Here is a 13,841-nt window from a genome sequence, read left to right on the forward strand (position 1 = left end):
CTCAGCAAGTCCAGGCACAAACGCACACTGGGAGACAGCAGGCAGCAATCCTGCTGGAGGTGATCTACAGAATGCAGGATTGCAAGCTGAAATTGAGTCAACAAAGTCACATTGTGGCAGAAAAGGGAAAACATACCAGGACTTACAATTAGCAGCCTTACCTCTAACTGTGATGTAACCCCTCTGCTCTGTGCGGAACCAGCTGGGTTTCAGCTGGAGGCGGCTACTTTTAGGAACAGAGTTAAATAAAAGATATAGGGAGAATCCAGAGTAAAACAGCAGTAACGATCAGATGCAGATGATGCTTTCAAGGTCTCTGCAGGAAAGCCTGCATGCTCTGGGACATTCAGCCCAGAAGACTGGGTGGGGAAGGGGTGATCTGACTGTAAAAACAGAAAGAAGTCAGCTGCAGCAAGGACAAAAATCATCTGTTCTCAATAACCATGGAAAAGTAATGGGCTTAAATTTCAATTTAAGATTCATGTCAGATGTCAGAAGATGCTTTCTGAGAGTGCACACAGTTATAAGGGCAGAAGCAGACCACAGCACTCAGCACAGTGGGCGCTCACAAGTGGGTGAGCAAACACCAGGAATAAAACTTTCAGAGCTGATCCTGGGTGAAAGGGAAAGAAAAGACCCCAAAAATGACACCTCTGGTTCCTTAGTCCTAGCTTTCTACTGCCTTCCTCAATGGGGTGACTGGCTGTGAATGAGGGGAATGCAGGAAGATTGTCTGCCCTGATCCTGGGAAGGAGTTCAGTGTGGTCTCCTGCAGCATCTTTATTGCAAAACAGGACAGGGATGGTTTGGGCAGGTGGACAATGAGGTAGGTGGAAAGCTGGCTCGACCACCAGACTCAAAAGTGGGGTGGTGGCCCATACAGAGTGCAGGTGGTAGCTGATTATGAGCCCATTCCTCAGGTATGGAGATGGTCCCTTTTGGTACCTTCATCGACAGCCAGGATGGTAGCAGGGAGATCCCTGCCACCAGCCTTGGGAGCAGCTGGCAGGCAGAAGGGCAGGGCTGCTTGTCTGCGGGACTCCCCAGCCTGGAGAAATGGACGAAGAGGGACTGGTGGGGCTTGGCCGGGAAAAGCACTGAGTCTGGCCCATGAGCTGCAGCAGCCCTGTGGCTTCTCCCAAAAGGCCTGGGGCATCCCAGGGCCTCTCAGACCCGGTGCCATCAGCACCCTCAGACAATGGAGGCTGAGCGCCTCCCAGGCAGTGATGGCCCAAGGGCAGCCAGTGGGGTGAGGGCAGGGGTTGCCATCCTCTGCTCCACACTGGCGAGACCAGCTGGGATACCAGGGCCAGGCTGGGCTCGCCAGCACAGGATGGACATTGCAGTACTGTGGCAAGTCCCATGGGCACCTCGAGATGGTCGGGGCTGGAGCGTGGGAGGGGCTGAGTGTGGGGTTTGCTCAGCCCACAGAGGAGAAGGCGAAGGGGAACCCAGTGCACCACAGCCAGAGCAGCTCTGCATCAACAAAGCCTGTGCTAGTTACAACAAGAAACTTTGGGTTTGTTTTTTGGGGGTTTTTTTTTCGGTTGGTTGGTTTTTGTTGGTTTTGTTTGGGTTTTTTAGGTAATCATGTTATAAGTAAACAAACAGAGAGCCATACCACACACCCCAAAAATCTGTTTAGAAGAATTTGGGGGTGGGGGGGCCAGAAATCACAAAAACGTGGCAATCAAAAGGACACACAAGCACAACTTTTTCACACAAAAGCAGCAGCTCTGATTGAAATTTAACAATTACATTAGAAGAAACTTGAATCAACTACTTGCATACTATTTTTATATTCTGCAAATGACAACCCTGTATGTGTATAAATGGAAATGTTCAACCATGAGTATCATGAGGACAAAGAAACTTGTACTAAATTGACATTTACTGATCATTAAAGAAAAACTTGTCTGCACTTCTAACCTACATCAGATGTGTTTGGGATGAGCTAACACAAACGATCCCATAGCTCCACTGGCATACAATTTCAACAGGAAAGAAATTGCAATCTATGTTTAGTTTTGGCTCAACACCAGTCACCTGCTCACATACATAAGCAAACCTTTAGATCAATATGAAAGAAAATTCCGAGTTCCTTTTATTTAAATAAATAACACTGAATTATTACCTCTTGATAATTAAAACTTACAATGCTGAGTTCACATTTTGATAGGTCCTCACAGCCATTTTTATTGGCTGTAAAAGTTGTATTTACAAAAGACTCACACATTTCTAATAATTTTCCAGTGTATACCTTGGGTAAGTAAATAGTCCAAAGCAGAGTGGAAATCAGAGACAGATGGTTAAACCATACAACCAAGATGCAGTCTACAGGTAATTTTTCTTACATGCTATGATTTTGGTACTATAAGCAGCACATAGGCACCAAGAGCACTGGGGCCTTGCATGGGTCAGCCCTTATCAACCTGAAACGTTGCTGAGGAGACAAAGGAAAAGCCACCTTTGACTTTGGCCAAGTGATGTGATTTGTGGAAAACACAGGTGAGAAGTCTCCATCCAGAAAAGGCATGTCAAAGGAGCAGTAAAGTGTCTTCCATTACCACTGGGAAAGGAGGATTGGAAGAACACATGCACAAAGAAAGATGGCTTACCAGTGACTGTACACCCCCGTAAACACAGATGTGAACTAGAAACACCCCAGTACCCCATCTGTCTCCCTTTGAACTATCACAGGAGCCCAAGCTCATTGCCATATCCCCTCTCCTTCCAAATCTGAACACAAAAGGTAGAGCATGCCCCTCATCATTTCAGATCCTCTTCCACCTCAGAGGAAGAAGTCAGTGCCTCAGCGGGCTTTGGGCAACGCAGATACGCAATAAGCCAGCATGTGGATGAGGCCGCTTGAGAAACTGCGACAGCTCACCCACCCTGCACATACGTGCGTGCTACCAATGACACTGTGGCAGCTGCACCCTTGCTGCAGAGGGGTCCTGAAGTCCTTCCTGCGTGCACCAGCTGCAGACTGCTCCACCAGCACAACTTCAGCTCTGAGATGCCACAATAAACAGTACCTAGGGAAGGCAAGGTCCAAGCTCTAGTGTGGACACCTAGAAATATCAAGGGTGAAAATATTCAACAAGTGATTCTGAAGTCATTTGGGCACTGAACACACTCCTCTGATGAAGGCTGGAGCTTTCACTATAGCCAGTTACAGCAAGGTCTGTCACATGGCCATTGCGGTTGACCCACAGACCTTCCAGGAACATATGGGGCAGCGTAAGGAACTTCCAAAACTTTCCAGACAAGAAGGATCCATCTTGACATTGAGAACACAAAATTCAGGCTCCATGTTAGAGATGTGAGGTTTGGGAAGGAAAACTGGGAAGTTAACACTGTGAACAAGATAAAACTTGGATGCTTCTTAGAGGGAAACTGTTGGCACCTCTAACAGGCCACTGAAAAATACAGTGCGAGGCAGGTGACGACCTGACCGTAAGGACTTAAGACTGTTTCTACTTTTTACCCGGGGGTAAAGGCAACTGGAAAACCGACTTTTATTAAACAAAAGGTGAAAAAATTACTCAGAGGTTCAAAGTGTAGGGTTGCCAGCATACAACACCTGGTTTAATACCATCAGAGTACTGGGTTCCTGAGAAAGAAAACACTTGAGTCCTTAAGACATCTGAAAGCCAGGGAGGAAAAGTACAGCAAGACCTGATGCACTGACGAGACTAGCCAAGGGGTTAGAAACCAGAGGACTCAACCCAGCTAAGGCAGGGTCTTACCCCCAGCTCACACCAGTTACACAAAACATCTGGGACTGATGGGGACACAGATGCACAGGCACATGAAGCAGAAACAAACCGTTTGGTACAGCTACTGAGCAGCAGCGGTTTAGGATTCTCCTGCTGTTTACAGGGAAATCTCAATGTGGAAAAAAGCAGGGTTCCTGTGGTGGCAGCAAGTCTCCAGCCCCACACCACAAGGCAGACTGCTGAGACACAGGAGTGGCACAGACGGCCCAACCTCTTTGATACAGAGGCAGGAAAACCAGCAGTTCCTTGTGTCCTCTGAGAAGAAGTAAGACAGATGGAGCCTTCCATGTCTCATCTTTATGTGTATAGAAATTAGGACATTACAGTATGTATGGGTGGACAGTTAGATGGGGGGAAAAAAAAGGATGGTTAGGCTCAGAGAGTGGTTGTTAATGGGTCATTCTTTATCCAAAGGCCAGTGACAGGTGGAGCATCACAGAGGTCATCAAGTCTACAAGTGACAACAAACTGGGGGAAATGGTCAACATCCACAAGGCAGGGCTGCCACCCAGAGGGACCTGGACAGGCTGGAGGAATAGATCAGCAGGACCTCCAGGAAATTAAAAAAGCACAAATGTAAATTCTGTTTTTGGGAAAGAAGCAGTTTTGGTAACAACACAGACTGGGGAGCAGTTCAGCAGAAAAGAAAAGGTCCTGGAGGTCTTGGTAGATAGCAAGCTGGATTAGAGCCATGGGGACAGTGACTTCGGCAAGAGCAGAGGGTATCTCCTTCCCCCTCACACACCAGATAAGAAATGGTTTTATGGGGTCTTTGTTATCAGTGGCAAGTTGAACTCCAGTGTGACACAGGAAAGCTGTTCCATATGGCCTGTCTACACCACCAGGTGTGGATCATCATTCTGATTAAGTTCAGCTTGCAAAGGTAAATGATTTCATTTCCAAGTCAAATCATGTGATTTGCATGCTCAGAGAGGGACACGGTCATTTCACAGAATTTGAAAGGTCTTCTCTTTTGCAATCACTCTGTCAACCTGGCATTGAGGAAAGGGAAAACAGAAACCCAACATACTGCAGTTGAACAGCAGCTAGCACTTAACATTTCCATAAAAAACACAAGAAACTGCAGACAGGCTGACCTGGACGACTTTGAGCTATCAGTCCCATGCAAGAAAAAGACTGACGCAGTGAGAGTGAGTAACCTTATTATAATATTAAAAAAGCATCTCTTGAAGAACAAGATTTAGAGACAAGTCTTCACTCTCCTAAGAGACAAAACATTGCCTAACATTGCCACCCTGAACTTAATGAATACAGGATTTCAGCTCCCTGGGATCCCGTACAAATCACTGGTGGGAGGGAAGATGCCACTGACTCAGCCACCATTCACAGTGTTTGCACAACTGCCTGCCTATATGCCTGTCCACAAGTTCCAGTCCTCTGCTGGGTACCTTCCTGCTGTTTAAATGGGATGGTGCGTTCATCACATCAACAACGGCAACAGCCAGTTTTCACAGTCCTGGCTTCAGCGCCTGTCCTTCCCATCACAGGCTCCTGGCCCCATGGCATGCTCCAGCAGCCAACACCCCAAGTTCAGTCAGTGAGCACCTCAAGGCACGTGAGAGGTTGGAGAGACAACCAGTGCTTTGGCAGCACTTGTTTCTGATCAATGATACTGCTAAAGCAGCTGGAAGGAGGGGGAGGCGGGGGGGGGGAGCAGTGACAAACAACTTTATTTTCATCCAGTGCATTTTGAGTATGCAACACCCTACCTGAAAAATGACGGCTCCATCCTTCTGTGATAAGACTGTACTTGGATGAGGCTGGGGAGCTTTGGGAAGGACTGCATCTGCACAGGGGACTCTCTTACACAATTTACGGATGTATGGATGAAAAGCCAGCTAAGAGCAATTGAAGACAGATGTAGGTACAAACTTGGCTCAGGAAAAGAGAGATGCAGATTGCCAGAAGCTAGGAAGATACTCTGGGAGAATTCTCACCCCAAAGCCATCCTGCTCTTCCGCTCTTCCCTGAAGCCTACCACCAGCCACAAAGAGGTGAGACTGCTCCCAGCCCTCCTGCCCCACCACACAGGCCAGGCACTGCACTCCACGAATGGGTGTCAGGCCCCTTTGCAACAGGAGGAACTCAGAGAGAGAGAGGTGGTGTGCTGCCCCAGGCCACAAGCACACTGACATGCCTTAGGGAAGATAACCAAACAATTACAACTTCTAAACCCTCTAAATTACTCAGTGCTATCTCAAGCCATCTCGGGACACTGACACCAAGCTATCTGATTAACAACAGCAATCAAATTAACAGGAGGTATGTGCAGTAAACTGACTAGATAGCCACACAGCAGCAGATGTATTTTACGGGAGCTCCCAGCAGCCACAGAACTGTGGGGTAGCACACACTCACTCTTACAGGCTTGGCTCTCCTCTGCCATGCTGAAACTCCATCCTAGCAAGCCAGCACCCCGTTACCACATGAAGATGGAACGTGAGAAAGCACCAGACTTTGCAGCAACAGTGACTTAATGACATGCTGAAGTGTCAAGCAAGCAATCCAAGCAGGGATTGGGAGTGTTTCTGTTTGAAAGCTGGGAACCGAAGGCAGCACACCACACTAATACCAAATTCTGGTTTGGATTTGCCAATAAACAAACCGATTGGATTACCAATGACAGTTTCCATTCTCAGGAACAGAAACTTCCAATAAGTTGCACTACTTCAAAAAGAAAGAGGCAAACACCGGTCTTTCCTCATTAAGATCCACTAGGACCAGGCAAGACATGAGCAAAATCAGAGCAGGAGCCATTTGCCTTCTTCCATCACCTGCTACACCATGTTCTACAAATGCTCAAAGCAAAAAGATTGCACTTTCTTCATCTCCTGATTCCAAAAGTTGAGCTCATCTCAAAAGGGAGGCAGCAGTTTCCTGCAAGAAGCCTTTCCCTGGGAATAAATATTTTTACACTAAATTGGAGAGCAGTCAGATGGGACCATCCTCAATTCCCAGAGCAAAGCTCCACGGAGAACAGCAGCCTCTGAGCAAAGCAGACCTTGCCACATCATGCCCTTTCCAGATCTACTTCCAGAGGCGGGAGATAACACAGAGCAGATAGAGGAAGGTTCGAGCTATGGTGGATTTGCGAAGAACAAGGCTGTCCACCCTGGGCTGAGCTCCAGCATCCTTCAGCATTTGCTGTGGTTAGCAAGGCCCCACCAGTCACTCAGAGCAAAGCTGCAGTGGCACACACCCACGGTCCCCAGGCCACTGTGGAGGGGAGGACAAGCCTCCCTCCTCTGCCACCAGGCACCCACATGGCATCATACAAGTGACGCTCCTAGCTACAAAGCTCCCCCAGCTATGACCAGACAACCATCACTTAATAGGTGAATTAATTGCATGGCATAAATCTCAAGTTCCTGCATGTGACAAAAACCAGACCATCTATAAGGATGCTCACTTTGACCTTCAAGGCCCTTTTTCCTCTTGGCATCCAAGCCAACATGTAGCACAGCTTGTGGGGAACATGGTCTCAGTCTTAATAAAGAAATTACTTTTAAACAAGACTATAAGCTATGTATTCATTTCCTGAAACTATGTAAACATTTTTAGCTCCTCACACTGTACACACAAGTGATTCAGAACTGATTATCTCTATATGTCTGCTTGATTCCTATATACAATCATGGTAAGTACACACATGAGTACTGCATACTCTTTAGGACAGGATGCTTAGTTTGCATTAAAATATACTTAAATTTTAAGTGAAATATCTTCATGCAGAATGGAACATCACTGCAGCAGCTTGCAGCAGGGTGTTCAGGGAGAATCACGGCTGGTTCACCAGAGCTGCCAGCAAGCGGTCAGGTCAGAGGATGCCTTGGGTCCCCAGCATACAGCACACACACTGCACAGGGATTTGGTGCCTTCCCAGTAAAATTTGTCCCTTGGCACGCAGGAGGCTCACTAGAGATACCCAGTTCTTCTGCACAGGAGGCAACACCAGTGCAGCATGACCCATTGTGGCAGATTTCCAGCACATGCAGAACATCTGCCCAGGAATTCCCTGCCCACCTCTCCAGGATCTGTTGCCACTCCAATGGCAGCCATACATGCACAACAAGAGCGACTGTGTCTATAAGAAGGCTCCTTTCTCACAGGGGCCACGCACGATGTTTGCAGGGACTGCATGACATCATTGTGGTCATCACACTTGCAACTCTGTGGCCTAAAGCCACTATAAACAACACCAAAGGGGAAGCAAAAAAAAAGCATTTCTAAAGGGCTAATAATTAGCAAGCTCATCTGCAGCCACCCAAGCTGGTATATGAGTAAGACACTGACAGACACTCTCTGCTCTCGAGGGACACCTGAAGATTAGGACATTGAGTCACAACAGTTCTGAAAGGTCCTCAGGCAAATGACTGTGCCTTAATAAGAGCAAAAACAGGATGGCCATTCCAAGTTCAAAAACTTTTTAAAAGGGCAAAGCAGATGGGAAGAGACCTTTTGCATCACAGGCTGCAGCCTGCAGGCATTCACTTCCCATGATTTGCAAACTTATGGAAGGCATCACACTGCAAAATGACAGAGTTGCCCTTTTCCACCTCTGTTACCCAGCATACTTACTAGAAAGCTATTCCAGAGTTTCACGTCTCTTGTGGCTAGAGGTCTTCTAACCTCTAGTTTAAGTTTATTAACAGCAAGTTTAGGTGCTTTCATTTCTGTGGCAACACTGTCCTTTATTTCTAAGGATTCTCCTCATTCTCTACCATTTACTGCAACATTTCTGCAGACAGCAAAAACATTTCCTTTCCATCTCCACTACACACAACCAGAAAGCTCTTTCATTCTCCCACCATAAGATACCACTTTCATAGCCCTTTGCATGTGTACCACGTGTTCTCTTTCCTCCCTCCTGCTCCAGCAATTAAGTTGGTGTCAGAACAAACATCCCGGATCAATGGTTTTGTTCCAGTAAGCTTTACCCCACACATGCCCCAGACACGTTGCAGAGGTTGCCCTTGTCAGGGGCCATGAGGAGCTCTGCGGGAGGAATGAGGCCTGGAGCTTGCTGCCTCACCTGGAACGCTGTCTGGCTGTTGTAGTTGCGAATCTCTTTGCTTGCACCGCGGAAGAGGAGAACCCGAGCGCAGCTCTCCTGTGAAAACAAGCAAGGGGGAAAGGGGAAGAGACAAATTAGCACTGCAGGTTGGCGACAACAAAGCAGCAAACCCTGTGGTTTCATCGCGCTCAGAAAGCCTCCTTCAGCAAGAGCAAGTAAGGATGCTCAACCCCTACCAACTGGTCACCCCAACCCCAGGATGATTGAAGTCCACCTGTATGTGTGCAGCTCTGGGGCACTGGCACCATGGCCATGCCCAAACATCATTCCAAGAGCACAGGCACAGCAGTCACACACATTCCCAGGTATTGCGATATCCCTAAAGCCTTCTATTGATTTTGTTTTGAATTCTCTGTGCTTCTAAATGATGTTAATTCAACAAGTTTATGAGCCCCTGTATGCTTTAATGCTGCTTTACCCACCCATCCCCGTGGGCAGGCACCTGGGTACAAGAGCCCTTCATGTGCAGAACGTACCTACAAGCCACAAATCGCCCTCCATGTACTAGTGCCTATGGCAAAACATATCACTGTTCAATTGTTAAAGCATGGACACCTCAGAAACTGAAAATTCCCTTTATAGTGAAAACCCACATAATACAACATACAAAAATCTCTAAGAATGAACAAAACCTACAGTAGAAAACCTTAGATACTGACATCCACATTTCAGAAAGAAAATAGTGGGTGTATAAGAGTAGAGAGGGCTCTGCCACCACCCTCGGTTTCGCTCTCCTGAACTAAGGTTAGCAAAGACATGAAAATAAAAGAGAAATTGCCCCCTATTTGCCTGGACAGTCTTCTTCACAGTTCAGAAATTAGCACTCAGAATTTAGCACCACTCATAAGAAGGACGAGACCCCAGTCCACGTGCCCTCCCAAAATAGGGTGAAAGCCCCAGGATGTGTGCCTAACAAGCCCTGCTTGTGGCACACACCCACCTCACATTAAATGTGAGCACCTGGGCCAAATTAGCACTCTCCACCCAGGCAAACTGCTCCCTCCCAACCAGTAACGGGGGCTTGCTGTGAAGTAGGAATAGGAACCAGAGGGAAAATTACAGAACACATTAGGCAGTAAATTAGCAAAAACTTCTCAGGAATGGGAACAGATTAAACCATAGATGCTTCTCTAGCCACCTGGCTCTTGAGAAATCCAAAACCAGACTTGCTACAAACAGGAGGAGCCTCATCCCAGGGCAAGGTGTGGATACAAGCACCTTTCTGGGTCTGGGAACAGTAATAGCAATGAGAAGGTGCTCCAGGCCGATGTGTTTGCTTTATCTCAGGCAGGCTGGTGCCTCATCTATACTTTCTCATTCTCATGCCCCAAATCACACAGATGTACCTGGTTATAGAGAGCACAAATGTGAAGAGCGGTGTTTCCTGAGGCATTCTGTGCAGTCATATCGGCTCCATAGAAGAGAAGATGCTCCAGGTGCTGAACATGGCCATAGCGACATGCCTGCTTGAAACGCAAAATGGAAAAAAGAAAGAAAAAAGGAAAATCAGGGAGCAGCAGGAAGATGACAAATCCCGTAACATCCTCTGCTGGATTCATCCATGCTAGAAAAGTTGATTCAGGCTGGACCTGTAACCTGAAAAGTCCTATTAACATGCATGGAGACACACTGCTGCTCCTTACAGCAATATACACCTGAATACTTATTGGACAAATTATCTCTAGATCAATGGCAGATTTTGGATTCACATCATACTGGTACCAGAGCCTTCTCCATAATTATCTGGTGAAAAGAAGCCCTGAAGCACAAGCAGGCAAAGAGGAGGACAACAGCCCAACATCTCTAGTTAACTGGTGTGCTCTTTTCCTCTAGGTTTGGTCCATCTTGGGACCAGCCATCCTCAAAGATCTGCCAAGGCAATGTAGGATGGAGGCAGGAAGGAGGACAGTCATATCCAGTAAATCGAGATCACAAATACAAACCTGTTTTTTCATTCTCATCCTTAGCTGTGCCAGTGCTCATCCACCTTGCAGGGGGCTGACAGCTGTGTGCTTTGGGAGGCCACGCACCCAAAGACAACATATCCTCATGATGGTCCAAGACAAGGGGGCTCGAGGCAGAGCCAGCACATCTTCCCTTCTCCCAAAGGAAGATGTCTTGAAGCACAGCCAGTTCAGGTTCCCTAACCCTAGCCCATATCTTCCCTACACCAAATCCACTTGTTAGTGTGTTGGACTGAGATCCCAAAGCACTGTGCTATGAGCCAGTCATAATCTGGGGAGGATCCCAGAAACTACTGACCAAGGCCAGAAGAAAACACCCCGAGCATTGGCCTGGCATGGCAGCCAGAGCTGGCACACCGTGTTCAAGTCCTCCACACAGAAGCCTGGCCCCCTGTGCTGGCCCCCCCGCTGAACAGTGGGGTGGGATGATCCCCTTGTCCTGGCAGCAGGATAGCATTTACCCCGGCCAGATCACATCTCACTGTCCGCCCCACCTGGTGGATCTCCTGCCAGCCGTTCTCATCCACGCAGCCAAGCCGGGCGTAGTCGTGCAGCAGGAGTTCGCAGCAGTAGGGGTCCCCCCCCACCATGGCACTGTGGTACAGCGGCGTCAGCCCCCGGCTGTCCTTGTAGTCTGGGGAGGCACCCAGGTCCAGCAGCGTCTGCAAGAGAAGTATCTGCCTCACTCTGCAGCTTCAGGTGGTCACGCAGGAGGAAAACCTGCCCTGCAGAGGGTCTGGGGATGCCCCGGCCATGGCAGCAGGCACTGCTCACCCTATCTTCCCTGCAAGACTCACATTACCAGTGCCACACTTTTGTAATGGGCTGTGCTCCCCGACAGCAATATGAGAGATGCTATGGCCCTGGAAGGGCACAACCCTGCTGGCAGCCTGGACGGGGTGGGAGGAGGAGCCAGTGCTGGGGTGCAGGGCAGACGGGAGGGAGAGAACGCACGGTGGCTCCCCCCAAACTCACCAGCAGTGCTGCATGGTTGCGGCACCGGACGGCTTTGTGAAGAGCTGTCATCCCCTCCCGCGTACGGAAATCCAGGTGCGCTCCCCCATTGCGCAGGGCCTTGATCATCTCGGCGCTGAGCTCCAGCTGAGCAGCCGCGGTCAGGGGACATTCTGTAGAGCCCCAGGAGAGAGATGGGTGAGAACTTCTGGTGTGCCCACCCCTTCAACAGGAACCGTGGCACCACACTGGCCTCTCGCTTGGGCACATCTCCTGCCTGGCCTCCAGCAATGCAAGGTGCTCCGCATTTCCCTCGAGATTGCTGCACCAAACCCCACGTCCACTCCCAGCCCTACTCAGATACTGGAGTTTTTTCCAAATGCCTGCAGGCACGGTCTGAGTGTGCTAGAGGCTGTCCATCCATTTCTTTTGGGTGTGGATGAGAGCCCTGCAGAGGAAAGGGTGGAGGAATGTGCTGGCAGTTTAATGAATGGCAGAAATGGCTTTGCGGGCTCTTGCGCTGCAGGAAAGCACACATCTGGACACACCACTTATATAAAGGGAAGATGAAGGGGGTGAAAATCAACATCCTTGTTCAGTTTCTCCCTGCAGCAAGGCATGGAGAAGGGGCTGGTGTTCCAGGGTAGACACATGGCTACGCTCCCAGCACCACCACCAGCATCCACAGAGCTGTCCCACAGCTGGTCCTCACTGCCTCACATCACCAGCAGCAAGCTCCAACTCCAAACGTGAAATGCTCATCTCAAATGGGAGGAACACCCCTGCACCTGTGTGAAACCCCCTTGCCTTGGAGGAACCGGGCTCATCACACAGCAGACAGAGCCTGCACACACTGGTTCAATTCCAGCTCCAACTAGGAAACAGCCCCAACTCCCAGGACTGCCCAGCACATAGGACTTGCTCCCCTGAGGGATATAATTTTAGCAGACAATGGAAGAACTAACAGAATCCCCTTCAACAGTGCACACCCACCAGCCCCCACCCACCCTCTGCCTTTGTTTTGCAGGTGGGAGCAGGAGCCCCAATGTACATCTGCTGCTCCCAGTCAGTGCGTGCAGCTCAGGGATGCAGAAAGGCACTGCTGCACGGGATAGGCAAAGACTCTGACAGCAGCTGCTACACCCTCCCCTCAAGGACCGGATCCCAGAGTCCATCTCTCAGCCATGCGCTACCTTGGCATGTCTGCAAGCCAGGGGCACAGCTTGCCCACCTGCACCTGCAGGACCCCACCATGGTCCTCACGAGGACGGGTGTGAAGGACCTCTCCTTGGGTGGGGGTCACAGTGCTCACACTGGGTGGGGATTTCTGTCCCACCCTGATGCTTAGGGAGATCTGAGCTGCACAAGGACCATGCTCACCCATCTGGGGGCTGATTTGATAGCACAAAGAAGGAAGAAAAACGTGCTTTCTTATAAAATGAGTATAGTCTCCTTAAGAGACCGAACGTTTTTCCAAGAATTTTGACTATAATTAAATAAATTTATTTTCTTCAGAGTGCAATATCACGCACACACAAAAGCCTCCTTTTTCAGACAAATCCCTAAGTCTTTACATTCAAATTCCCCAAACTACAAATGGAGCAATGTGAGCACTAGCTAAAATAAGATGCCATCAGCTTGTACTACAGTCATGTATTTTTTAGGAAGGTATCTGATTTGCAAATAAATTAAAAACTCTCAGTTTAGTAGAAATAACTATTTAAATGAGAATAATAAAATGGTTTTACATACAAATAAAAAAGCATATGAATATTAATTTTAGAGCATTGCTATTTAACCAAATTTTTAAACAAGATAGGTGGAGGTCAGAAAAGGTTCTGTGACTTTGCTAAAACTCTCTGGGTTTTGTGCTACAAGACATTAATATAAAAAATTAAGATTACTGAAGACTGTTGGTCAAGAGGATTAAAGATGGGTTCACCAATAAGAGGAATCACCAGTAAATGAGAATGTTATAACTGGGTCTTCTAAGGATTAACATCAGCTCAAACCTGTCAATTATTTTTAACAACAATCTGGAAGAAA

At 48.2% G+C, this 13,841-nt stretch overlaps 1 protein-coding gene across 10 annotated transcripts in view; it reads right to left on the reverse strand.

Moving 5' to 3' along the window:
• Window positions 1-13,841, reverse strand: part of SHANK3 (SH3 and multiple ankyrin repeat domains 3) — a 369,257-nt gene that overhangs the window by 264,271 nt on the left and 91,145 nt on the right. For all 10 annotated transcript variants that reach the window (XR_008732337.1, XM_055710964.1, XM_055710961.1 and 7 more), the window contains 4 exons: window positions 11,817-11,968; window positions 11,336-11,503; window positions 10,224-10,340; window positions 8,836-8,913 (listed from right to left, as the gene is read on the reverse strand). Coding sequence is in view for 9 of the 10 variants with exons in the window: in XM_055710964.1 (XP_055566939.1) it covers window positions 8,836-8,913; window positions 10,224-10,340; window positions 11,336-11,503; window positions 11,817-11,968 (515 nt within the window). In the remaining variant the exon portion in view is untranslated. The remainder of the gene's footprint in view (window positions 1-8,835; window positions 8,914-10,223; window positions 10,341-11,335; window positions 11,504-11,816; window positions 11,969-13,841) is intronic.

The sequence above is a fragment of the Falco cherrug genome, chromosome 5, assembly GCF_023634085.1.
Source record: "Falco cherrug isolate bFalChe1 chromosome 5, bFalChe1.pri, whole genome shotgun sequence".
Classification (NCBI taxonomy): domain Eukaryota; kingdom Metazoa; phylum Chordata; class Aves; order Falconiformes; family Falconidae; genus Falco; species Falco cherrug.